Source organism: Phyllostomus discolor, chromosome 5 (genome assembly GCF_004126475.2).
Source record: "Phyllostomus discolor isolate MPI-MPIP mPhyDis1 chromosome 5, mPhyDis1.pri.v3, whole genome shotgun sequence".
Taxonomy (NCBI): domain Eukaryota; kingdom Metazoa; phylum Chordata; class Mammalia; order Chiroptera; family Phyllostomidae; genus Phyllostomus; species Phyllostomus discolor.
In genome coordinates this window covers 87,825,654-87,853,607 of record NC_040907.2, presented here as the reverse complement: position 1 = coordinate 87,853,607, position 27,954 = coordinate 87,825,654, and the positions used below count along the sequence as shown (strand labels likewise).

At 38.3% G+C, this 27,954-nt stretch overlaps 1 protein-coding gene across 1 annotated transcript in view; it reads left to right on the top strand.

Annotated features, from left to right (window-relative positions):
• The window catches only part of F13A1 (coagulation factor XIII A chain), a 185,543-nt gene that overhangs the window by 119,148 nt on the left and 38,441 nt on the right, over nucleotides 1-27,954 (top strand). Inside the window, exons 9-11 of the mRNA XM_028513923.2 lie at nucleotides 13,942-14,045; nucleotides 15,650-15,738; nucleotides 24,423-24,576. Coding sequence (XP_028369724.1) covers nucleotides 13,942-14,045; nucleotides 15,650-15,738; nucleotides 24,423-24,576 — 347 coding nt within the window. The remainder of the gene's footprint in view (nucleotides 1-13,941; nucleotides 14,046-15,649; nucleotides 15,739-24,422; nucleotides 24,577-27,954) is intronic.

The following is a 27,954-nucleotide window of genomic DNA, read 5'->3' as shown; positions in this document are numbered from 1 at the left end:
TGTTTTTATAATATAGAAATGTGTAATCTTTATTACATTAACAGCAAAAAGGGGGAATGGAACAAAATTTTTGTTATTGAAATTAAGTTGCTATTAGTAAATCTGAACTAGATTGTTTTAAATTATGATATTAATTGTAATCCCCAGGGAAAGTACTAAGAATAAAACTGAAAAACAGTGGTAAAAAGAAACAGGAAAAAATTTAAATGATATACTATAAAATATATGTTTACACAAAATAAAGAAGTAATAGAGGAATAGAGGAAGAAAAAAGATAATAAAAAAGTGTCAGATGTAAATCCTATTTATCAGTAATTACATTAAATATTAATGGATTCAACTTTAAGATTTGTTTTATGGTAAAACATATCATCTATTCAGAAAAACGTTCCATTTGCACTTCAGAACATTGTGTGTTTTTCTGTTGTTGGGTAGTGTGTTCTACAGATGTCCATTCCATTTATTTGGTGTATTATAGTCTTCTGTTTCCTTGTTAAGTTTCTATCTATGTGTTCTATCCATTACTGAAAGTGTAGCATTAAAGTCTGAAACTTGTATTTGTGGAACTGTTTTTGTTTGTTTGTTTTTGATGTATAATTGACATATTATTGTGTTGGTTTCAAGTGTATAACATAAAGGTTCAATAGTATCTGCATATATTACAAAATGATCACCGCAATTAGTCTAGTTAATATCCATCAACAAACATAATATTTTGTGTGGGATGAAGACTTTTAAGATCTATTCTGTTAGCAAGTTTTAAATATATAGTACCATCCTACTAACCATAGTTACCATGCTGTAAGTTACAAATCCATGACATTTTGTAACTGGAAGTTTGTACCTTTTGACTCCCTTCATCTATTTCATCCAACCAATACAACCTACCTCTGTTTAAGTTGTTAAATTGTCTATGTTTCTCCTCAGTTTTCTTACTTTTGCCTTTACATATGTCAGGACTCTGTTATTAGATGCAGATATGTTAACTATTGTTATGTCTTCCTGATAGCATTATCCTTTTATCATTAAAAATGTCCTTCTTTGTCTCTACTAACAATAGTTATCATAAATTCTATTTTTCCTGATATAATTATAGCTACTCTAGCTATCTTTTGGATACTATTTGCATGGTATATTTTTTCATCTTTTTACATTTTTTAAGTTATATGTTATTTTATTTTTTAAATTGTTCAAGTATAGTTTTCTGTCTTTTACTCCCAGCCCAGCCCAGCCCCCCAGTCATCTTTTTACTTTCAACCTATGTGCATCTTTGAGTATAAAATGTATCTCTTGTATACAGTATATATTGATAGTTAAATCACTTTTTGTTATCTATTTTGCCAATCTCTATCTTTTGATTGGAGTATTTAATCTATGAACATTCAATGTAATTACTGATAAATAGGACTCACATCTGCCATTTTGCTATTTTCTTTTTATATGTATTCCATCTTCTTTCTTCTATTTCTCCATTTCTTTCTAATATTCTGTAATATATATTTTAGTATACCATTTTAATATATTTTTGTTTCTTTTTATTATATATTTTTCCATTTTTTTCTTAGTGGTTTTCCTGAGGATTGCAATTAACATCAAAACTTACAACAATCAGGTTCAGATTAATACCAACTTAATTTCCATAGCATATAATAACTTTGTTCCATTCCAACACCAAGTAGTGTTGTTGCAATTCATATTTCCACATTATCAGCCCATCAGTACAATTTTATAATTATTGCTTTATGAAGTTGTGTTAAAAATCAGAGAGAATTACAAACAAATATACATTTATACTGCATTCCCTATTACTCTATGTAGTTAACTTTATTTTCTCTTTTGAAGGACAGTATTGCAAGATACACAATTCTTGGTTAACAATTTTTCTTTCAGCCTTTTGAGTACATCATATCACTGGTTTCTAGCTTTTATGTTTTCTGATAAAAAGTTAGTTTTAATGCTACTGGTGCCCCCTTGTACATAGTCAATCACTTTTCTCATGCCATCTTCAAGATTCTTTTTGTCTTTAGTTTTTGACAGTTTGGCTGTGAAATGTTTATGTGTATCTGCCTTTAAGTTGATCATATTTGGAGTTTTTTAACTTCTCACATGTGTATATTCATGTCTATAATCAAATTTGGAACATTTTCAGCTATTATTTCTCAAAGATTCTTTCTGCTCTTTTTTCTTCAGGGAGTCACATTATAAGTATGTTCCTACACTTGATGGTGTCCCATTTGTGTCTGGGGCTCTGTTCATTTTTCTTCATATTTTATTCTGTTATTTAGATTGGATCATTTCAACTGACTTTACCTTCACTGATGTTTTTTCTCCTTTCTTCCTACTTAAATCTTTTGAGACCCTTAGGTACAGTTTTGAAATTTTCATTCCAATTATTGTACTTTTCAACTACAATTTCTGTTTAGTTTCTTTTCATAATTTTTAACTTTTTCTTAATTTTCCCTATTTAGTTAGATATCACTCTAATGGTTTCCTTTACTTCTTTAAACACACTTATAATAGCTGACGTAATATCTTTGTCTAGTAAATGCAATGTCTTGGCTTCTTCAGTGACAGTTTCTCTTGACTGCTTTTTTTTCTGTGTATGATTCATATCTTTCTGTTTTGTTTATATGTCTTGTAATTTTTGTTAAAACTGGACATTTTAAATAATAAATATGGTAATTCTGAAAATCAGATTTCCTGCTCCCCAGAGTCTGTTATTGATGTTTGTTGTTGTTTTTGGTGTTGCTGATACTGTTTGTTTAGTGACTTTCCTGTACTAATTCTATAGTCTGTATTCTTTATCATGTCTGGCCACTAAAGCCTCTCTGCTGAGTTAGTGGGCTGTTAACAATTGGACAGACTTCCTTACATACCTTGAACCAACAAGTTCCCAGTCTTCTTAGGAGCTCTGTGTATGCATATGTTGGGGGAATGTTTTAACTGATTCAGCAGGAAGTTTACACTTCTACTGTAGCCTACATTCTCTGCTTGTGCAAAACCTCAAGGTCAGCTAGAAGTGAGAGACTAGGACTGTCTTGAGGCTTTCCTGGGCATGCACACAACCCTGCACGTGTATGTGGCCATCTAAACTCTGTAGGAGTTGTTCAAAAGCCCTATGAGAATGTCAGCCCCTAAGTTTTCCCTTTGAGTTTTGGGAGGCAGGCTTTATTATCTCCAGCTTGTATCAGCCCCTTCAGGCAGGTATGATGTTTCTAATTGTTTTTGAAAAACATCATATAAATAGGACTAGTTACACAAAGTGATCTCTTCCAGACTGGTTGAATAGTAATAATTCTTTGAAGTTGGGTTTCTAGAGAGTTCCAAACCCATATCTCCCCTTCATTGTTTGATAGGCTACAAGTTTTTATAACTACCATAGTTACAAAGCTTTTGGTTTTTGAGACTATGATGGAGATATAAAGAGGGGTGTGGGAATAAGGCAAATTAAAATGTCACAAAGGTCACTATTGTTAATGAGACTCATTTTTTATGTATTAATTCTCCTTATATTATTAAAAGTCTTGGTTCATTTTCATTTCTGGAAAAGTTTGTTTTGATCATGTTTACTAGTATTCTCATTGATTTTATGGAGGAGCAGGTTTTTGAGGGTCCTCACTCTGCCATCCTGGAAGTATTTCCCAAGAGCACATACCTGAAAGAAGTGTGACTCCAAATTAGGAGTCTGTCACACTCCTTTCAGGTTTTACATTTTGTAGGAATAACTTGGTGTCTGTCATTATCTTTCTGACATATATCTATTGAAATTATTACTTTATGTTTATCCTTTTATTTGTATATTTCTTTGTACACTATAGGGCATTATATTGGTACTTGAAAAAATATGTGTATAGAAAGCTATTTGTGGATTTCACTTCAGCATAATAAAGGGGTGTTATAAAATACTTGTTATAAAATTAGGAAGGGCCTCTTTTGAAGGTTGAAATTCACTGCACTAGGCTCTCCTCCCATGCCTCTCATACATCTACTCTAGTGCTGCATCTAGCATATCTGCTAAGAGAGCCTGTAGTCCCCTACTCAAACCCCTCTTGAGAGTGAACAAAGAGAAAGGAGATTTAAAAAATCAGACTTCATTACAAATACCTCTCAGGAGATTGGAATGAAAAAGAAAGTGGAAGTCATCTGATAAACCCCATAGAAAACAGTAAGGTGATTTTCATAATAAGATACATGTCATTTTGGTTAATCACAAAATTCTGCCTAAGAGAGTCATCATATACAACATTCAAAGGTTACTAGTTTTCAAATAATTAACAGCTAATAAAATATGTACCACTTAAGCTATACTGAATGTGAACTAATTTCTTTTGATGATTAATAAGACTTCTAGAAAAACTTTATATAAGAGCTATCAACCTTAGGTTCTTACACTAATAAACAGCTTTAAAGTGCAAAACAGTAACTTTGGTACTTACAAAGATTGTTGATTATATTTTTTAAGCACTTTCTTCAATATTTATGGGCAAACTTGGCCAAAATTAATTATAGAAAGTTTTTACACATTAGTGTTATCCAAACAAATACTCTCAGTATCCAGCATTTTCTTCATTTTCAGGTGGAATATCAATTCCTAATTGCTATTTCAGAGAGAGTAGTAACAAAGGACAGAGGCTTATTTTCAAAAGTGAATCCAGCAGAGTTACAGAGGAACTTCTACTTATTAGTAATGGCAAATAAGTATTTGAATGTGTGGTATCTACTTCCTGGGCACTTTGGGATGTTGTTTGCTTGTTTTGTTTTACCAAATTTAGTTTCCTTCTGACTCTTCCATTTCCTTGTCCCACAATGAAAAAAAAAATAAAATAGATAATCAAAAGAGGGGAACCATTAAAAGAGGAGAAAAAAAGAAATCTACATGATCACTCCCTAATTTTCTAAAAGTCATTGTCAATAAAGCTGCTGTAGAATTCCCTCGACAAATATTCAAGAAATCAGTACCTGGAAGCTTAAGAAGAAAGTGGAAAGGCTATACTCTCAGGACTAAGGGAAGACACACTTCCAGATAACTTTGTAAATGGAAAGAAATTTAAGTACTATCATATTGTACATGTAGTTGACTACATCTGGGCTGGCATTTATCTGATATGCCCTGGAAAGACATTCCTTGCATTTAGAGTGAGTATCCTTTCTGATTGGTTACAGCTTCCAGTTGGTTCATGTCTGTGTCTGGGCAGTTATTAACTATTTTGACTATTGCCTCTGCTGTAAATATACCCTCATAGTTTCATTTTGGAAGTTACAGTACAAACTCAAGTCTGCCCCCATCTTCAACCCCCTCAAATGGGTTCTCTCCTGCCACATCAGACTATGCTTAAACTTCAGCTTCTCAATGAACATTATAGGACCCCTCCCCATGCAGGACAAGCAAAAGCAAAAACCTTCATAACTTCTTTTTTTTTTTCTTGGGGAGCAATTGGTTCCTACGGGTGAACTGTCCTGGTCTCCAGTGGCCAGGCCTCGGGCCTTTGACTGACATGACCCTAGACAGACTCTAAATGCCCCTTCCTGGTTTCAGCACTCTAACAGTCCCTAACAATGAACAGATGCATTCTGAAACAGTGTGGTGCTCCCAGATCTCAGCTCCATACAAGTTTCCTCCAGCATGCCCCAGTACCTCTGAATAATTCCTTTCTGTTATCTCACTTCATTACCTTTCCTAACTGAAAGTGGGTTCTTGGTCAAAGTTTTCATTTCCACTTTGTCATGTCTTACTACGACCAACTCCACCAACTCCAACCAACTCCACCAACTTGTCCCAACTTCTTTCCAACATCTCTGATTCCACCCCACCCCTGCTGCCATTGAAATGAACAAAGTTTAAAACTCCCAGGATGTGCTGTCATTTTTCATGTAAATTTTATTGATCATGCTATTACATTTGTCCCATTTTTTTCTCCCCTTTATGACCCTCCACCTTGCACCTTTCCTCATGCCAGCATTCCACCCCCCCCCCCCTTAGTTTATGTCCATGAGTCATACATACAAGATCTTTGGCTTCTCCATTTCCTATACTATTCTTAACCTCCCCCTTTGTATTTTGTACCTACCAGTTATGCTTCTTATTCCCTTTACCTTTTCCCCCTATTCTCCTCCCACCTCCTCCCCATTGATAACCATCAATATGATCTCCATTTCTGTGATTCTGTTCCTGTTCTAGTTGTTTGCTTAACTTGATTATTTGTTTGTTTTAGGTTCAGTTGTTGATAGTTACATTAGTTGTTATTTTACTGTTCATAGTTTTGATCTTTTTTTTCTTAGATAAGTCCCTTTAACATTTCATATCATAAGGGCTTGGTGATGATAAACTCCTTTAACTTGACCTTACCTGGGAAGCACTTTATCTGCCCTTCTATTCTAAATGATAGCTTTGCTGGATAGAGTAATCTTAGATATATGTCCTGGCTTTTCATCATTTTGAATACTTATTTCCAGCCCCTTCTTGCCTACAAGGTTTCTTTTGAGAAATCAGCTGATAGTCTAATGGGAACTCCTTTGCAGCTAACTCTCTCCTTTTCTCTTGCTGCTTTTAAGATTCTCTCTTTATCTTTAATCTTGGGTAATGTAATTATGATGTGTCTTGGCATGTGATTCTTGGATCTTGTGAATCCCCTTCTTGGGGATTCTCTGAGTTTCCTGGGTGTGCATGTCTATTTCCTTTGTCAGATTAGGGAAGTTTTCCTTATTTGTTCAAATAAGTTTTCAATTTCTTACTCTTCCTCTTCTTCTTCTGACATCCCTATGATTCAGATGTTGTAATGTTTAAAGTTGTCCCAGAGGTTCCCAAGCCTCTCCTCATTTTCTTGAATTTTTGTTTCCTCATTCTGTTCCAGTTGAGTATTTATCTCTTCCTTTTATTCCAAATCTTTTATTTCAGTCCCAGTTTCCTTCCCTTAGCTGTTGGTTCTCTGTATATTTTTCTTTATTTCACTTTGCATAATCTTTATGTCTTCCCTTATTTTGCAACTGTACTCAATCATTTCCATGAGCATCCTGAAAACCAGTGTTTTGAATTCTGCATCTGATAGGTTGTATATCTCCTCATCACTTAGTTCTTTTTCTGAAGTTTTGATCGATTCTTTTATTTGGGACATATTTCTTTGTCTTAGTGCACCTGTTACATTGTAAGGGGCAGAGCCTTAGGCATTCACCAGGGTGGGGTGACCCACTTTACTGGGTTATGGCACTGTATATGGAGGAGTTGTCGAGAGGGAACAATGCTGCTTGCTTGGCTCTCACTCCACTTTCAGTCTCTTCTCTCACTTCCCACGAGTGGACTGTGCCATTTCAGATTCTGATGCCAAGTGAGTGGGCTTGTGTATTTTCTAGGATCCCATGGGCACCTCAACCAGACTCTCCTATGAGACTGGGAGTTTCTCTCACTGACACAACCCCCATAGGTTTTTGCAGCCAGAGGTTTTGAAGCTTTCTTTTCCTATGTTGGAACCCTGGGCTGTACAATTTGTCTAGCTCCCCAGTTGTTCCTGCCAGTTTATCTTCATGCTAATATGGATAACCTGGTCCACTGGCCTCTGCCTTGCTATGTGTCCTTGACACCTCAGTTTCCCATCTCCAACCCTCCTACCAGTCTAGATGAACATTTCTTTAATTTCTTGGTTGTTGGACTTCCATATAGTTTGATTTTCTGGCAGTTCTGTTTTTTTTTTTTCTTAAAGATTTTTGTTTGTTTTTCGAGAGAAGAGAAGGGAAGGAGAAAGAGAGGGAGAGAAACATCAGTGTGTGGTTGCCTCTTGCACATCCCCTACTGGGGACCTGGCCTGCAACCCAGGCATGTGCCCTGACTGGGAATCCAATTAGCAACCCTTTGGTTCACAGGCCGACATTCAATCCACTGAACCACACCAGCCAGGGCTGTCTTTTGTTTTTAAATTGGTTGTCACCCTTCTTTTTGGTTGTGCAAGGAAGTGAAGCATATCTACCCATGCCACCACATTGGCCAGACTCTGCGCTGTCATTTTGTCACTAATACCACTGCCTATATTAGAAGTATATTAGCAGAACCAGAGTGGAGGGGCTGTGCTTATTTCTAGGAATACACAAATAATTTGCAAGTCAGACAAGTGCCTTTCTTCCATCCCCTGCCATTTTTAAAATAAAAGAAGTCAAATATGTGGTTTATATGTGAAGTTGGTCTAAGACAGCTCCTCCAGGGCTTTCTCTGGATCTTGTTTGTGCTCTCCCTTGGGACCTAATAAAGCTGCAGAAACAAAGTTACAAGCTCATATCTCTTTCTTCCCTTTTAGGGATTCCTTTTCTCTGCAACATTTCTGCACAGTTTGTAAATGAGGTGACCCTGTGTAGTGTTTAAGCATCAGCTAAGTTAAAGGCAGTAAAGGACTCTGTGCTTCAATAATCCACTTTATTTTCCTTGAAAATATAGCACACAGTTCTGAAGCCCATCGTGGTTTCAACTATGTTCTCCGCCCACTTCTCCACACTTCCATGGGCTCTTGCCAATCTGGATGTGATGTTAGCCAGCTGTTAGAGCCAGGGCAGATTTTGAACTGTGCTCTACCATCTTTTAATAAATATTAGTCCTCTTAATGTTTTTTGTGGAGGAGGGAAAACTAGTACATGTTTATTTTAAAAATTTCAAATGCAGAAAAACATCATGAAAGTAAGAGTCATATGCTTCTACTCTTCAACATTGTCAACATTTTGTTAAGCATTTTTTAACATCTTTGAATATTGTATTCATTTTTTTATTGCTTCATAACAATTACCAAAAATTTAACAGCTCAAAACAATACAGATTTATTATCAAATAGTTTATGTGAGTCAGGAACTTGGGCACAGGTTAACTGGGTCCTTTGCTTATGGTGTCAAAATGTTAACTGAGACTGTTGCCCCATCTGAGGTTCAGTGCTTCTTCAGGTTCTTAGAAGAACTGAGTTCCTTGCAGCTTTAAAACTCATATTAGTGTCCATTTCTTCAAGGCCAGCAGTATAATGTCTCTGTTACTTTGAATTTCTGGCTTGTTCTGTCTCTGTCCTCTAAACCCACATTTAAAGACTCACCTGATTAGGCCAGGCCCACCTTGGTAATCTCTCATTTAAGTCAGTCAAAAGGTTAATTATCTTAATTACAACTGCAAAATCCTCTTTGCCATGTAAAGTAACACAATTTAAGGAGTGATATATGCCCTGGCTGGTATAGCTCAGTGGATTGAGCGCAGACTCTGAACCAAAGTGTGGCAGGTTCGATTCCCAGTCAGGGTACAAGCCTGCGTTGCAGGCCATGACCCCCAGCAACTGCACATTGATGTCTCTCTCTCTCTTTTTCTCCCTTCATTCCCTCTCTAAAAATAAATAAATAAAATCTTTTTAAAAAAAGTTAATATGCCAACAGGCAATTTCTTTAAAAAAAAAGGAGTGATATAACATCTTCTTCATAGACATCAAGGGGAAAATTATACAAGAGTGAGGATCATTTAAAATTCTGCTTTTCACACTTATTTATAAGCATGATGAACATATACACTATATATGGTGTTCTGTAGTGTGATTTTTAAAAATTAGTATGCCATAGGTATCTTTTCTGTCAAATAAATATAGACCTGCAATTTTTTTATGGCTGAATAGTATTCTATTTTGAGTTTCAAATAATTAATTACATATTGGGCAATTGGGCAATTTCCGATTTTTCCTTCTCCCAAATAGTGTAAGGATGAATATTCTATGTACTTGCCATCGCATCTGTGTGATTATCTCCTGTGTGCACATTCCAAGGACAGGGGTTTCCTGAGTCAAAGGAGAAACTTTAATTTCAGTGCTGTGACATAACTTCACGGGTCCCCAGCAGTGCATGGTGCTGCTTCATCAGGTAGACTCTGCCTTCAGTGAAGACTTTCTGGGTCCTTTTTACTGAAACTGCTGGATTATTGGCATCCTTGAAAGGACCTCCAGAAATCACTAACCATCACTTCAGGAAGTGCACGGAAAGTAACATAAAGCAAAAATGTGTTCACTTGCCATCTCCGTCATTATCTGTCCCCCATTTAATTCAACTTGACTAAATAATCCTCAGTGAAATGGGGGCTTTGTTTTAATTTTGACACTACTTCTTTAGAAAGGGCAATAAGGAAAGTAGATCATTTTGAAGGTTTATAATCATTTTCACTTTAAAGGAACACTGTACATTTTCGTGGTATTAGGGAAGTCAGACTTCAAATGAAGACTCTGAGAAGATATAAAACTTTGAATCTTAAAAACAAACAAAGGTTTAATTATACCTGCCTTGCTAGATGCACTCACCTTTTAGCCAACCATTACTTTGCGAGTGTCTCCCTAGAGCCAGCTCTGGTGCTGAGGACGTGACAGTGAACAAGACAGAGCTCCAAAGTGAATCTGTGTGCTCTGCACATGCGTGATGCAACCACAGGGTGAAAGCAGAATGGCTATTAAGAATCTAGATAAAGAAGCTATAAAATAAGAATGAGCCTTCAGGAAGCATTTAGATTTCCCAGCCTGGAGAGTAGGTAAATGGAATTCAAAAATGTCTGTAACTGTTAGCCTCTTTCATGGGGGAACTTGCAATATAAAAGACAAGTATGTGTACCCAGAAATACTTAACATCCAGCCAAAAGGGGACCTTCTTGGAATGAGTGGCCCAGAATAAACTCTCCTTGGCCATTGCTGAACTGAGAACAGCATGATGAGAAAAAGCCCCATGGCTCCCTCTGCTCACAACCATGCTGGGAGCCCAGCCATTGCCCTTCTACGTGTTGACTAAGACCGAACCCCTGGAACTCTTAGGCAGTGGGTGAGGTAGGCAGGTCATAGTTCTGACTATCTCTCTCACTGCCTACAAGTTCCTGACCCTCTTATTAAACTCTTCTACCCTTGGAGAAGGTCTCAGTCATAGGTTAAAGTGGAATAGATCATAAATAAATAGTTAGATATCATGATGAGAGAAAATAAAGTTTTCCCTACCTCCTGGTCATTTAAAAAGACATGTTATCCTCAAATAAAAGTTTTTTACCTGAGATCTTAAATGCAAAGCTTGTTTATCTTGTTTAAAGCTTCACATTGCCCAAGGTATATAAATTTAAATGAGATTCTGGAGCATATTAATCTGGAGTGATAGTATATTGGTGAAAGCCAAGGTTAGTAAACACCACATATTGTGTAGGAAGCAGGACTGTGCCCATTTGGGATTGCAAATGTTTCATTGCTGTGTTTTCTGGATCTCTCTGCCTGATGGTATGAACTCCACTGTCCTAAAAGGAGGCTAGCCATCATTGTTTAATACAGTGACCTTTCTTCCAGCTTCAGAGCAAAGATAGAGGCAAATTCATGTCCCTGCCCCAGCATCTCCATACCCTGATTCTGATCTACATCCACACCTCCCTCCCCCACAGACAATACCTTGCTCCCCACACCTGTCCATGGGGCTGCTCTTGATCTCTTGCATCCTTGGTATTGAAGCCTCCTTTCATTTCATCTACTCTTTATTCCCATTCCTTCTAGACTGTTTTTCCCCCTCTACAAGCTGAGAATCTCTCCTAATGTAAAAATAATCCAAACAATCTTCTCTGCATAGCATTATTTCTAGCCATTGCCCTATCTTCCCTTCTTCCCTTCACAGTCTAGATCACTCTTGGAAGAAATCTACACTGTATCTCTCCCCTTCACTCACTCTTCTTCTGGCTGTTCCCCTATTCCCCTCCATCATCCATAAAGGTGCCAGGGACTTCTTCTTCATCCAATCCTGAATGTCACATGTATATTTCAAAATGCCTCTTGGGTTTCATCTCCTGGATTTGCCACAGACACTCAGGTTCATCTTGTCCAAAATAAATCTGTCACCCACCCAACACTGCCTCCTTCAACATAAACCTTGTTCTGTTCCTCTTTTATTCAGTCTTCGTAAATGTGAAAAGTCCTCCTCAACTCATCTGGTTCTCTCACATCTCCATAAGCCATCATTGAACCTCCTGTGGCTCCTCTGGCTCTCCACCATGATGGCCACCTCTGTAGTGGACACATTTTTAATCCATTGCAACTACTTGTAGTATTTAGGAGCAGGGGTAACTTGGTTCAGTCTCTCATATTGCCTGTTCACACATCTCTCACAAATACAGAATTGCAAATTTATTTTCCTAAGAATAAAGCCCAAATATTTAATTTGGTATAAAAAGGTCTCACTACCTACTTCATCTTTACCTGCAGCTTAACTCAGACCTGGGAGTTCTATTACTAACTAGCTGTGTGCCCTCAGGCAAGAGTCTTAACCTCTCTGTGCTTCAGTTTCCTCACTTGTAAACTGGAGGAAATAACAATGTCCTTCTGATAGGGCACTAGAAACATCCAATGAGTTAATGTACAGAAAGCTTTTAGAACGATGCTTGGCACATATTAAGTGTTATGCGTATTTGTCAGCATTGTGATTTACTGCCTACCCTCACCTATCATCCTCTTCTCTCATGCACACAAATATGCAAAGAAAGCTACCCTCCAGGCACAGATACAGCATACATTTCCCCAAATACACTGCAGATAAATATTTCATGTCTTCACACCTTTGTTCTTACTCTGTTTGTTGACCTGTGAAAGTCCCGCTTACTTTTCAGGACTCAGCTCAAATATTGCTTCTGCTGTGAAGTCTTTGCTTATGCCCTGAGAGTTTCCCACTGAGACCTACTGCACCCCAGATGAATTTGGGCTGTAGTATACATCACATCAATTATTTTTAAAAGTTTGAGAGTTGCCATTTTTGAGCACTTATCACATGCCAGATATAGAGTGCTATACATATATTATCTTGCTTAAGCCTCATGACAAACTTATGAAATGTTTGAACAATTGATTTAAGTTTGCCATTTCTCCTAGATTGTGAGGCTCTCTATGGGCAAAAACCTACATCTTGATCTTCATTGAATCTCCAGTACCTAGCATGATGTCTGACACACAATGGGTGCATAGTTAAATAAACATCTCTGAATTGAGCCAATCAAAGTTGAGCTGTACTCAGAGAGATGGGAATATGCTCAAATTAATAATGCTGAAGGACATTTAGGAAAAGGATAGTTAGTGGTTGCATTTGAAATTCATCAGTGCTATAAACAAAGACTGCTGAAACTACTTTACCTCCCATTAAATTGTTATTACTATATGAATATTTTCTGTGGTTTTCTGTAGTGTGGATGGGTTCATGTGCTCTCATTTGTTTCTGTAGTGTCATATAATTTCAGGTCTTTCCAAGGACATAATAATACAATTCATGAGGACATTTTGTCCCATGCTCTTGCCTCCAGGGTCACTTGCAAAGTTGTGACAAGTTTTGCATGGCCCTCAGCTCATGGATTATCCACTTTGATAAAGGGTAAAGAGACACTCACCCTGACAACCTTTCCTTCTTGCTGAAGAGCAAATGGAAATTTGCAACAATTATAATCAGGAGTTAATGTTATAGTTTCCATGGCAATGGTCTAAACCCATAAACACAGGCATTTTATTGTTTAACTGTTACAAGGGATATGCTTTATAAATATAACATACATAAATATAAAAGAAATGCAAAGATGTATGTATTTTGTTTTCAATTAACTTTTTCCTACTCCTTTAGCATGTAGTATGTTCTGTTTCATTAGACAGCAGAGAATGATTAATATCAAAACTGTTTAATGTGCTAATTAGAATATCTCTGAGGAGACTTGAAACTGAGATTAGCTGGAAAAGAGCACTGTCCGGCCATGTGAGTGCCCCTAGGTCTACCAATGGGAATGGATCTTCCTAGCAAACTCAAGTCTAGAGCCCAGCATATTTCTGGGAGTCCTCAATTAGTTTAATCCATTCCAATAATTAGTAGATGGTATATTCTCAGGATTTTGGTCACTTTTTAATATTTTGGAGCATTGAATGTGATGGGAAATTGATGCTCACTGGAGTGGTGTTTTCCAAGGAACTACCACTGCTGGAATGAAGCCTGGATGACGAGGCCTGATCTACCTGTCGGGTTTGGAGGTTGGCAGGCTGTGGACAGCACGCCCCAGGAAAACAGTGACGGTAAACCTGCATCCTTCCCAAAGGAGCTGTTTAACTGCAGATCTTCACTTTGCTTTTATGATTGCCCTTGATGTGTGGGAAGCACTCCCAGTGGGAACCAACCTCGAAAATGTGCTTCCTGTACACATATGCAGTAGTAACTACCTGTCAATCAGGGTTAATTTCATTTCTTTTTTTTTTCTTTTTCTGTTTTTTTTTCCTATTGTTGTTCTAATACAGTTGTCCCAATTTTCCCCTGTTGCTCTTCTCTGTCCCACCCATCTCCCATTCCAACAGTCAACCCCCACCCTATTGTCCATTTCCATGGGTCATTTATACCTGTACTTTAACTTAATTTCATTTGGATGATTGGCTCTACACTGATCACTTTATAACTTTTATGGGAAAAAAGAATAAAACTTTACATACATAATTCATCTACTCCTGCTTTGATAAGCAGTTTTGAAGACAGGAGAAAAAATATCTAGGTAAGCACTTTTCTAGGCTATAAAACATACTTCCACCCTCCCTGCTATACAATGGTAAGAAATAAGGCAGTAGAGAAAGAAAGGACTCAAAAAGTTTGTATTTTCCCAGAATCTAATTTCTTTTTATATTATGTGATTTCTTTAAAAATTTGAGTATCTGTCATCTAACTTGCAAACCATGCTTAGCAAAGAATAGCAGTATGACCCCCCACCAGATTTTAATAAAATCACATCATAAGCCTCTATTTATCTTTAATATAACAATGAAAGGCAATGGCCTGGGGACATTATGTTTATTTCCTCAGGTTGATATGAGATATTGGTATGTATATGTATACAAGTACATATATATAAACATTCATTACATATTTATAAAACAGCTTAATGGATTTTAAGGGAGAAAGTTCAACACTCCCTGGTGTTCTGGGTTATACAGGGTGGTAAAAAAGTAGGTTTACAGTTGTTTTTTGGAAAATAATATAATAATTAATAAATAATGATAAAAGAATAAACTGTTTTGCATACTGTCAACTGTAAACCTACTTTTGCCTCACCCTTTATCATGAAGAGACGTTAGAGATGACTAATAGCAGTAAATCTCTTATTAACTACAGACAGCTGGTTACAATTTTTAAACTTTGTAAATAAACACAGTCCTATTGACTTTCTCAGTGCATATTGGGCATTGGTCAATGTGTGTGATTAGTGCCCAAATTCTCTTCGCAGGTGCCCTCAATGTCCAAAACACAGAACAAACAACAACACATCCCCTGAGGACATATCACCATTTCAAACATCCCAGGTGCCTACTGTAAAAGCATATAGATATTATGTTACCCAACAGCATGGCACCCACACTTGTGTACGAGTTTATAGGAGGAAGAATAGACCCAGGAGCAGTTATTTCCTGTGTTTTTTCATGGCTTCAAATTTTGCTTTGAGGAGACATTTCCAACAAAACAGTCCTGATTACACACATCAGTCCTCTGCCCTCCCTGGCATGAGAGCACTGGGCTAAATCAATGATGAGCCTGAGGAGCACTTGCCTCTGAGGAGCCACCTCAGTGCTATGCTCTGTCCTGCATGTGGACAGACTTGAAGACACAAACTCATCCCCTTTTCCTCTGTGTGATTCAGGGATGTATCGGTGTGGCCCAGCCTCTGTTCAAGCCATTAAGCATGGTCATGTTTGCTTCCAGTTTGATGCACCCTTCGTTTTTGCAGAGGTAAGTGGGAAGCCGGGGAAAGTGCTGCTTTCCTCCCGGACCTCTTAATACGTCAAAGAGTAAGATATTGAGGTTTTTTCCTTCTAAATTTCCCAGGTATGTGGCATATGCTTTGTGCTTACAAAGTTAACTAGACATCATTCCAGCCTCCAGGTTATTGGTTCTAAATGCAATTCTTAGCTAACATTTTTCTTTCCTGGATGTTTTGAGATTATTTTTCCCGCATAAGCAATTGCTTTACTAACCACCACACTCTATGGCTAGAATGAGTAAATATGTATTATTAACATGCGTCAGGCACTGTGCTATGGGGAATTCAGGGGCCTATGTCCTTAAGAAATTCAATTCTTGATGGGAGGTAGAGTACATAAACATATCAAAAGTTAAATAATAATACAAGAGATGCTATGGAACTGTCAGATGGGCAACTTAGGCTATAAATGATCTACATTTATACATACAGATTCATTAACTGAGAAATATGGGCCAGGAACTGAAGTAGGGGAGCAAAGGCCATAAGACCATGTCTCGGGTGGGAGGGTGACATGGGGACAGGCAGTAATGACACCTTGGTGATAACCACAGTAAGATGAGCAGACTGTTGCCAGAGCCTGTAAGAAGTGTCCAGATGCTGACTGCAGAAATTAGTGTCTGAGCTGAGTCTTGTTAGGTGATTAGTGGTTATGTGGGCAAAGAGGGTAAGAAAGAAGCCAAAGGAAGGAAAGAATTTCAGACAGGGATGATGATGAGCATCCAAATGGTGTGTGGGAGACATTCAAAGCTATCTATTCAAATCTCACAAAAAAATGATGCAACTGCATGTGTCAAAAGATGACAGCTGAAGGAAATAGATTTGAGGGACTTAGGTCCTGAGAAGTGGGAACTCCATCCTGTAAATAAGAGCCTTACCACAGGGGAGAAACGTGAGATTTGTGGAGCATGGACTGGATGGGAATGTCACTGAGGTGGGGAGATCAGCTAGAAGGCTGTGACATTACTCCACACCAGAGAGGACTGGATAAATGGCAATCAAGGGCAAAGGAGGAAGCAAGATTGGGAAAGGAAGTACAGGAAGTTCAGGAAGTACAAAAAGCATAAATATTTAAATAGCAAAATCAGAAATGTGAAATATACAAAACAAACGGTGTTTCTTCCACTATATCTCCCATTACAGTTTCTAGAAGCCTTGGGAGAATAAGCATATCATATTTGGAATTTTATTTTCTCAATTTTGCCTTGGGATTTAAAGATTTATCTAAACCTCCTAGTTGCCATCTAATAGTTTATGATGCTATGAGAACCTCTTAATAGAAAATCACTCTAAAATCCACAAAGCCTTGTTTTTATAGTTTTCTTATGCTTTATTGCTGCAAAGAGGGAGAAAGGAAGGAACCTCCCTCCAAGAGCAAATTGCCTAATAACTGTTAAAGCAAACACTTTTGCTATTATTAAATATAGATTGGGGTGTTTTGAATGTCATCAGGGTTTGCAGATTATAATCACTCTGCTCATCATTGCATACTTGTCTGGCAGAGTGTACAGTCTGTTGCTCTGGTATAGGCTGAGCTCCAGGGCTGAGTCATTTATAAGAGATGTTTGAGCTGTTGAAAAGGATATGAAGAATCTTTTCTCAATGGTACCTAAAGTAGGACACCATGAAGGATGTCTCATGACTCAGGCTTTAGACTGCATCCTCTCTTCCCATTCTCACTTCCTGGCTGCATAAGCTTGCCTCTCACTACCTACCCCAGGTGGGTCAGCTGGGTTCCGCCTTTTCTGGTCTCTCAACATGCTTTCTTGGTCATTCCTTATTCATTTCCGGGCCAGAGCAAGCATCATGTTTATTGACATTTTTGCTCTCATCAGGAACTTGGTCTTCTTTAGTGAAGCAGAACCCCAAACAAGAGGGGTTATGCATATACAGCATCTTACCTCTGTCCCTTTTCCTCTCCTCCTCCAATTTGGAAATTTATCCTGAGCATTTATAGATTCTTTTCAGGGCTTGAAATTTGTTTCTCTCCTCCTCCCTTCTCATGCCCTTGGTGTAGGGGAGAGTTTCTCAGTTCTAGAGGGCCATCTGCCTTTTCTCTCCCCAATTCACAGTGCCCTCAGTCTCCAAGAGGTAACAAGGGAGCAGAATGGTCCTAAAAGTCTGGAGTCATCTTCTGAATCACCATGTTCATTAAGCTCTCAGGAATTGCTGCTTCTCTTCAAGCTTAGCTTCTTCTGATCAGATCTGTTGTCTCCTTCACACCATCCCACTTCAAACTCACACATGCATGTACACATACACACATGCAAACACAAACATTCATGCAAACACATGGGCATGCACACACACATGCACACAACACACACACTCCTGTCTTCCCTCCTGGGCACTGAGCTGATTTTTGCAGTGGTGACAACTGGTTCCTGAGGACCACAGTAACCACCCTGTGGCTCCAGAAGCTCCACCTTCCCAAGCTCTGGGCTGTCAGTGCTCTGTGTCCAACCTGTGCAGTTGCTTCTCTGAAAACTCTTTATTCTCAATTCAAAGTTGTTTATATTGTGACCACTTATTAGATGCATCCCATTTTGTCACCATTTTTCTGACCTAAAATTATTCATCCATTCAATTAAATAACATAAAACTTGGAAATCATCTTGGCTTCTTTTCTTAATCTTCCTTGGGCATCTTGTCACCTTTAAAAAACACCTTTAAAAATTGTCGTTTATCAGCTATGTCTATGATGGTTGATCATTACCCTTTGAGCTATGCAAAGCACTGAACCTTGTGAAGTTTCCTGCTAATCCATCTCCCTCTTCCTCTTACCCCTTTTTCTATCTATTCTCCACAAATCAGCCAGAATTTTATTTTCAAAATGAAAATAAAAACTTGTCACTACCCTGCTCTAACCTCAATACATTTCCGCCACCCTTAAAATAAAATTGAACATAAATCTTTACCAGATTTGCTGTCATCTGGCCCCCAGCTTCCCCTTCACTCCCACCCCTTGCTCATTTCCCTTCAGCTATGCTGACCCTCTTACTCCTGAAAACTTCCAAACATGCTCTCATTTTAGAGTCTTTACACATACTGTTACTTTTCCAGTAAAAACTCTCCCCTATTGTATGTTAGGGGAAAGTTCTGTTCCCTCACTGTATCCTGGTTTCTGTTCAAGTCACCTCCCACTGAGGCCTTCACTCACCCCACCCTCTTCTGTTGTTTTTAGTCTTTCCATCCTGCCTTAAGGGTGATTGTTTCTCTTTCTGTATTCTCATTGCTGAAAGCAAGTTCTGGCACAGAGTAGTCATGAATAAATACTTGTTGGATGAATGAATCAAGCAAGCAAGCAAACAAAAGCTGACCTGAGTACACTGCTACTAATGGTGTCTCGGAGAGATAGGGACCAGATGGCATCCCCCCAGCACTGATGGGAGATGAGGCCCATGGGGCCTGGCAGCATGGCTGCTACAAGCTGCAGGAACGGTGAGCGCAGCACGGACATAGGGCAGTTGGACCAGGCAGGTACCCACTGACTTGATGTATCCTTGGAGGACCACCGCTTTCTCTGCATAGCTTGGGAGCATGTAGTTATATCTATCTGGGAACGAATGAACAAAGAAAACTCTGTCTTGGGTTCTGAAGAAAGTCCCCATCCTTGGTGGGGAAAAGTGTAGCTTCTGACAGCAGTGGGCATATGTTTCCATTCTAAGAACACAAGCAGAAGTTTGCAGAGAGGCTTCTCTAGCCTTCTACCCTGGCCCACCTTCACTGAGCCCCCGGGGCCTGCACTGCAGCAGAGGCTGTGTGGGAAATGCCTGTGTCTGACTGGGAGGCAAGGGTGTAATATGCCGAAAATACTACCAGATTTCAGGTTGGGATGCCCATGTGCTGCCTGACCATAGTCCCTTCAGATATACTGATAGGACTAGATCACAGGTGGCAAACACAAGACCCACAGGCTGAGTCTGGCCCTCTACCTTGTTTTATCTGGCCCAGTACCTTGTTTCTACCTGGTGGCAGCATCGAGCTCTTGCTTAACTATTAAGGAGTAGTTACATTTATAGAGTCCTAAAATTACATTTGGCCCTTTGAAGGCAACCATGAAGCTGATGTGGTTCCCAGTGAAAATGAGTTTGACACCCCTGGACTAGATAATCATGAAGACTTCTTTCCATTCAAAAGAAATTGGCCTTAAATATAGGTTTTCACAAGTAGTACTGATCTACCTACCAGCTGTACAAGGATAGTGTTATTAAGCCCAGAGACATTCAGTTACTTGCTTAAAGTTACACAGCATTTATCCAATATTTTTTTCCAGCATCCCCTGCACTTTTGACTATTCTACTATAGACATGCAATTGGTTCTGGATGGGGACCTATCACTGCTGCTTTTTAAGCCCCTCAGTGGGTCTAATGTGTGATCAGGATGGAGAACCATTAGTGTAGTGGCTGAAACTGAAAAGAAAAGCTTGTGGGTGTCACATTGATTGGATAGAATACTTCCTGTTCCCCCACTCACAACATACACATGCAAGAGCTATTTCTTATGTGTTTTTCTCTCCTCTCTCCACAAGGGACAGCGCCGTTGGGCTGTCCTGAGATTTTCACCTACATAAATTTCCTAAGCTGTACCCAAGAGGAGACAAGGATTTAGCCACTTTCATATTTAGCCTTATCTCCCTGGATAACCATAAACTATTATAAAGGCTGTTATTAAGAGGATATTTGTCATTATTGTTGCTATAATTTGCAAGTGAAGGAGGAGCTCTTTGTGCTTGCATGGCCTGTCCCAGAGGAAAAGGCAAAGTTCTCAGGATGCTCATTTAAAGGTTATTTAACTTTCTTTTCTTTTTTTTCAAAATGACAAAAAATGACAAGCATTTCTTACAGGTCTGTTCTGTCATCTTCTGTCCTGGTTCCTGATTTCACATTTTGTTTTTTTCATGTCCACGGCTAGTGCTGCAGAGCCCAGAGACCCTGAGTAGCAGGGTCACCATTTTTCTCCCCTCAGAACTCTGAGGCCCAAGCAGGGAAACAGTTCACCATGCACGGTGCTGATGACGGTCCTGCAGGGTGCTGTGAGAGAGGCCATGAGCTGTGAAGGTTAAGGAATGTGCTAGGGGCTGGTTCAGAGTCGGAGTCAGGGAGCAGGCAATGAGCCAGCCCGGGGTTTGCACCTCTTCTCTACCAGCTCTCAGCCATGTGTCCACACTTTGCTGACCTTCTGAGTCTTGGTGGCTGCATCTGTCAAACTGGAATAATAATGCATACCTCACAGGATTACTGTAGGGGTTAAATTAAATAATTTTAAAATGTCTCTGAAACATCATAGGTATTTAACAAACATTAGCTACTTTCTTTCTCCTTAGTAGAATCAAACTTTATATAAATTCCAAACTTTTTTTTTGAGAAAGTGGAGACTTTTAAACCTCTTTAACCTCAACTTTAAAACATAAGACTCTATCATCAAGCTTCTCCATTAGATTTTTACTCCGTTTTGAAATTTACAAGTCATGCTCAATTAGACCTGATCTAACTCAGTCCTAAAATGTTGCCATAAAATTGGCAAGACAAGTATAACAGTTTTCATTTTATAGAGGCAGAGACTGAAGATCATAGAGGATAAGGTAACTTTTTAAAAGTACACATGCAAAGTCAGAATCCAAGTATTTTATAGCTAAGTCGGTGTGCTTTTTGAATATGTTCTTCAGAACATTTACAGGGACTGGGCACTCTGCCTGTTGTAGACTTCTTTCTTTCTGTTTTTATGCTTTAACTGTTTGTAGCTTTATTGGGACATAATTGATCATTTTAAATTGCACACATTTAATGTATTCATCTGTGTTGCTATCACCACAACCAAAGTACTACACATATCCATCACTTCAAAAAAAAGGCCCTTGTATTCTTTTGTGAGTTTTGTGTTTGTTTGTTTGTTTGTTTGTCTATTTGTTTTTTGGTAAGAATACTTAATGTGAGATCCTTTATTCACTAACTTCTATGCATCTTTCAGATTTAAACTTGGCTGTTACTTCCTAGCCCCCTAACCTGTCCTGCCTACCCTAGAAGCCCCCATGGTGTCTTAGACATTCCCCTGCAAGGTATTCATTGCATGTATTGCAGAAGTTCTATGGCTTGGGTATCCAATAGAATTATCTTGGACATCTTTTTTAAAAGGTAATAGATTCAAACTTGCATCTAAGACCTCCATGACCAGACATCTATTTTCTTTTAACTCCACCAGGTGATTCAGATGCACAGAATATTTCTTACTAGAGTATAAACTCTCTAAGTGACTGAATTTATGTTGTTTGTCTATGTCATTAGGACTCTAGTACTTAAAAAATATCTGGCAATACTAATGAATAATTTGGTGTTTTTATTATTGATAATATTTATGAGAGTTTGCTCTATACCAGGCACTATGATAAGTAATTTACATGTGTTTCTTTCAGTTAATTCTTTGAACTATCTTGAGGAAGAATGTATTATTGTCCTTTTAAAAAGAAGAGGGAACTGAGGCTTGGAGGGGGTCAGAAAATACTTAGTAAATACATCAGAGACTATTTTCGGCTGAAGTACCTGATATAGCAGTGCAATTTGTGTTTCCTACCTGCTACCATACTAATAAATGGAACACAAGGAAGTGATTGTAAAGAGTGTAATAAGGGACTCTGGCGGAATCAGCCTTCAGGCACAGATATAGATATTGTCTCTCAAAAACAAAGTGATAAAGCAGAACCTTGGAAGGGGGTCACCCAGTATGGCCCCAAGATGTTATTTCCAAGTCTCACAGATAGCATGGTTTAGTTACTGAATCATCAGACAGTTGCCTGAATTTTGTCGGGATAGTCTAATATTATTTTTCAATAAAAGTGCTTTTGGCTACAAGTAACAATTAAAATGACTTAAATGGTAGGAGTTTAAGTTTAATTTTTCTCATGTAAGAAACCCTCAAGGTTGAAAGGTTAGTGTATGTTTTACAAACTTCAGTAAAGCCTTGACTGTGGGGATCATGGAAAGCTCTGGGTTGCTCTGAAAGAAAGGAGTGTACCTCAGCACTGGAGTGTCCTGATGCCTGACCTGTGTCACAGACAGGAAGTCACTATAAGGCTAGTATATGCAAACAGAATGGTTTCCTACAGGCAAAGGTGTCAGACAAATGTGCAGTTTATCTCCCCATTGTTTAATCTATACACAGAACATATCATATGAAACACTGGGCCAAACTCAGAGGGAGGAGGAGTGAACATTGGTGGCAGAAATAATAATAACTTGAGATACGCAATGGCACTATCTTGCTGGAAGAAAGTAGTAATGATTTGAAGTGACTTCTGATGAAAGTGAAAGCGGGAAGTGCTAAAGCAGGACTATATTTGAACATCAAGAAGACAAAAATCATGACTACAGAAGAAATATGCAGCTTTAACATAAACAATGAAGCACTGAAATTGTTAAAGGTTTTGCTTATCTTGGTTCAGTCATCAATACAGATGGAGACTGCAGCCCAAAAGAAGACAGAGATATAAAGGGGAACAATAAAAGAATTAGGAAAGATCACCTACAGGAATAAAGGTGTGCCATTAGAGACCAAAGCTAAGATTATCCACACCCTTGTATTCCCAATTATTATGCATGGGTGCAGAAGTTTGACAGCAAAGAAAACTAATAGGAAAAAAATTATTTATTTGAAATACTGTATTGGAGGAGAGCTCTGTGGATATGCTGGACAAGCACAAAAATGAACAAGTGGGCTTTAGAGCAAATTAAGCCTGAAACATCACTGGCAGCAAAAATGACAAAACTGAAGCTGTCCTACTTCAGACACATCATGAGAAGATGGAGATTCTTGGAAAAAGACAGTTATACTGGGAAAAACAGAAGGAAGTGGGGAATAAAGGGAGACCAGGAATGAGATGGGCTACATGAAATAAGTCATAAGCATGAGTCTATAGGAGCTGAGCAGGGGCTCAGCAAGGACATTTTGGACATCACTCATTCATAGAGTCACCAGGAGTCGGAAGTGGCTCACTGGTGTGTAATGTACTCAAGACGTCCTGAAGTAGGTAGTCCCAAGATTGGCTTAGCCATTTAACAGCATTGTGATGATCCAATGCTTCTATGTTTCTACTCTACTGTCTTTGTACTGTTGGCAATGTTGCTCTTCACTGTCTCAGGATGGCTAGAGCAGCTCCAAGCATCATTTTTCATGTGAAAACATTCAAAAGCAGGAAAAGAAAGGCAAACTTTCCCAAGTCTTCTCTCCTTTTGTAAAAAAAAGAAAAATCTTTTCCAGAAGCCACCCAACAGACTTTCTCTTTTTCCTAAAAGAGCATTACACAGCCACTGCTACCTTAAAAGAAGCCTGGAAAAGATAGTAATATACATGGAATTTTCAGCTCTCTCTTAGAAGGTGAAATTTACCAGCAAGAAAAAGGGCAGGATGGGAAGAAGTCACTGATATTTAGACAACTGATAGTCTCAGCCCTAAATATCCTTAATTTAAAATACCTGATCAATAATGTAGCCTAGATTCTCTTTCAGAATGGTTTTAAAATAGTTTAGCCCCGTGAATCCAATGTGTTGAAGAAACATGTCAGTTCTAGGGATTTTAGATGACTACACCATTGAGAGTTAAGAAATTTTAGTAGCAAACACATTTGATGATAGCTAATGCTCTTTTCCCATTTTTTAGGTCAACAGTGATCTTGTTTACATTACAGTGAAGAAAGATGGCACTCATATAGTGGAAGCTGTTGATACCACCCACATTGGAAAATTAATTGTGACAAAACAAGTTGGAGGAGATGGCATGAAAGATATTACTGATACCTATAAATTCCAAGAAGGTAATTTACTGTAATTGGATGACAATTTCTTTGCCCCAGTCCATTTAGTACTTTCCCACAGCCCCTACCAGCTGTGTTCCAGAGGATGCACTGGTGTTTACAGTGTCTGGGAGTCAGAGCAGAAGTATAAACTCTCATAAGTGAAAGACACATCACACCCACAATTTTTCATTGTAGATTCATTTGTATGTTTGCTTTGAACAGAATCCCCCTTCACATGACTTGTCAAAATGATTTGATTTTAAGTCATATCTACTTTAACAGCATATGGAATAATGAAAGAACAAAATAATTTTAAATGATCCTATTTTGAAAATATTGTATAACTAATGCAATTTTAATTCAATAACATAAATTTAAATAATTATTCACACCGTTTTTAGTGCTTCATACACTATTCTTATATACATTGTTCCACTGAATTATCATGGAATCCCTTGAGGAAGGTAATACAATATTAACAGGACAGTGCAATCTTACTTATTCAAGCCAATTAAGTTGAAGGCCCATTTCAATTATAAAATAATGACAAGGTGGTTTTGTTAACTTTATTGTGTAGAATGTTTTAAATGAGCTGTTGAGTTCAATTCTCTCTAATCACTATTGATTGCCTACCCTATACCTGGGAATATGTTTAGTGCTGGGGATCATCTTAGTGAGCAGGACCCAATTCCGGATCCTGTCCAAGTGATAGGATCATTATGCAGAGGGAGATTTGATAAAAAGAAGAGGGGTACTCAGTCCATCCAGGAAATGCAGAAAAAGCAAAACTAGGTGAGAGAAATCACAGACCATAGTTAGAGAAAGCTGGCTCCCAGGCAATGGGAACATGGTTGAAGCGTGGCAGTATGAAGCACCTGGTGTGCTTAGGGTCCTGCAGGCATCAAGCTCAGAGTGTCCAGTAGCTAAAGACAAAGCTGCCCAAGATCAACGGCAGACAAGAAGGGAAGGAGTTTAGGTGTCTTGATGGGGATTTTGGAGTATATTTTTTAGATGATTCACCATCAGAGTTCTTAGGAGTAGTACTTATTTTAGTAAATGTATAAAAATGATAAATAATTAGCACATATCTAAATATCCATCAATATTCCTAAAGTGCTAAGGAGTACAGAATTTATTTTAAATATTTTAGACTTTAAATATTTTAGACTTAAATATTTAAATAGCACTCTTTGTGCTATTATTTACAAAAGCAATTTGCACTATAAAGAGGAAGTTGCTGAACTAAGAACTCTTGTGCATAGTATTAGAAATTCAAAAATTCTGTCACTGACCTAGTGAATTGGTGCTGTATTTCTAAAATCATTTATCCTCTTTATTTTGGTTATCATCCATTGTACAACATAAATACAAAAGATTTTTTTTGGCTTTTTCTTAAAAAGAGGGAGAAATAATTAATTTGAAGGCATAGCAATAGAAACAATCCAAAAAATATATATTTGTGCTAAAAAAATATAAGCATGATCAAATAAACCAAACAAGCAATGTTCTCTTGTTATAGAGTTACAGGCAAAAGGGTTCGGAAAGGAAAAAGAAAAATGCATAAAAATGTAAAAGAAATTAACTGCAACATTCATTCCTTCGTGCATTCATTCATTCAGCAACTTGCTATTAGCCACCCCCATATTTTCAACACTGGGTACCAAATGGAGACATGAAGATCCTTGCCTCCCATCTAGCTGGGAGACCAGCAGAAGCAAACCATCACCAAGTTGTGGGATGCGTGTCCTGAAAAGGGGGTGGACAGATGCTACAGGACACAGAGAAGGGGAGTTACAGGCCAGGCTCAGAGATCCTGGAGGACTTTCATGATGGGCTCACTGAGAGATAGAAAGACAAACAAAAATTGGCTAGGTGAAGCATGAGGAAGGAGGCCTCCAGGAAAAGGCAGGCCAGCAGACAAGCATTGTGGATAAACTCCCCTAGGGTGGAAGAAGTCCTGACCAGACAAGAGAACAAGACATAGGCCTACAGGAAGCCATCCAAGCCATCATCTGTCTTGTCTAAATCACACAGCAAGAATGGCATTAGCGGATCAGCCACAGAGTAGACAGTGTAGGCCAAATAAGGGTCAGATGTCAAGAAAGGAAGGACCTAAAGTCTACTGCAAAAGCTCCTGACTATGAAAAAGAAGTCCAGAGCTTGGCCAGGAGTGAACACTAGATTAAAACAAATAAAATGTGCCATCTTTGAATGTGGAATACATTTATAATCCAGACCTCCAGAGTTTGGCGAGATGCCAAATCTCAGATAGGTGGACTGAGTAGGGGTCTGGTCTAAAACCAAAAAGTCCCTAAATTTGCATAGATAGTTGTGAGAGACACCCATCCCATTTCTGGGCTAGACTTTGATCCCAAGTAAATGGACAATTAGCTTCTTAATCATAGATGGCATATGCATTTCAAATTCTAGCTTTGGGAATGACCGACTAGAGCACTATTTAGAAAAGGATGCTGAGACTGCTCTCAATGTAGTGGAAGAGTGAGTGATAACTGATGTCTGCCATGGGCATCCAGAAAGGTGCTGCCAGGATTTGTGGTCCTGCATTGGGCACGCTGATTCTCATTATTGAATCTCTCATATAAATTCTCTATCCACAAATTCTCAGTGAGGCCACCAAAATTTGGCAATGCATAAAAACATTAAAAAAAGAGAAATCATTATCAGATTTAGGAATTTACTATTTTAATTAAATTGTGTAGAGATCATTTTTCACTTTGATGAACTAAAATTTTACATTAATTTTATACCTTTATAAAACTTTGGAAACTGGACTCCTTAAAACTTGTTCTGTGGCAGTGTATCTTCTTTATGATGGTATCTGGATCCCATTCTCTCATTGCTTCATCAGTGATTCCTTCTGTCACTTGCATTTTTCTCTCTCCTGTATGAGCTCCTTCCCATTAGAATTTCAGCAGGCTCAAGTGCCACCTATGTTTTAAAAAGCATACGAATTCTTTTTCAACAATATACCCCCCTCAGATATGCCTGAGCTTTCTTTCTCCTTGCCTCCATAGGCAGGTGTCTTGGGAGAGCTGCCTACACCTGGCATTCTGTCATGTTCCTTTTCCTTTTATTTCTCACCTATTGTACCCTGGGACCTGCTATAGCCTATCCTCAAAGTTTCTCAAGATTTCTGAGACCACTAGGTTGCCAGGTGAAATAATCATTTTGTAGACCTCAGCTTGCCTGACCTTCTTACACCTGTTGATGCAATTGCTCCCTCCCAAGTCTTGAAACTCTCTATTTTCTTTGTTTCTATGATACAAATGTCTCCTGCTGCCATCCCAACCTGCTAGGTTCTTTTTTCTATCTCTTTCTGATTCTAAGCTCTCCTTTTTCTTACTCCCTCTGAATTTTACTTCACTCAAAGCTCCC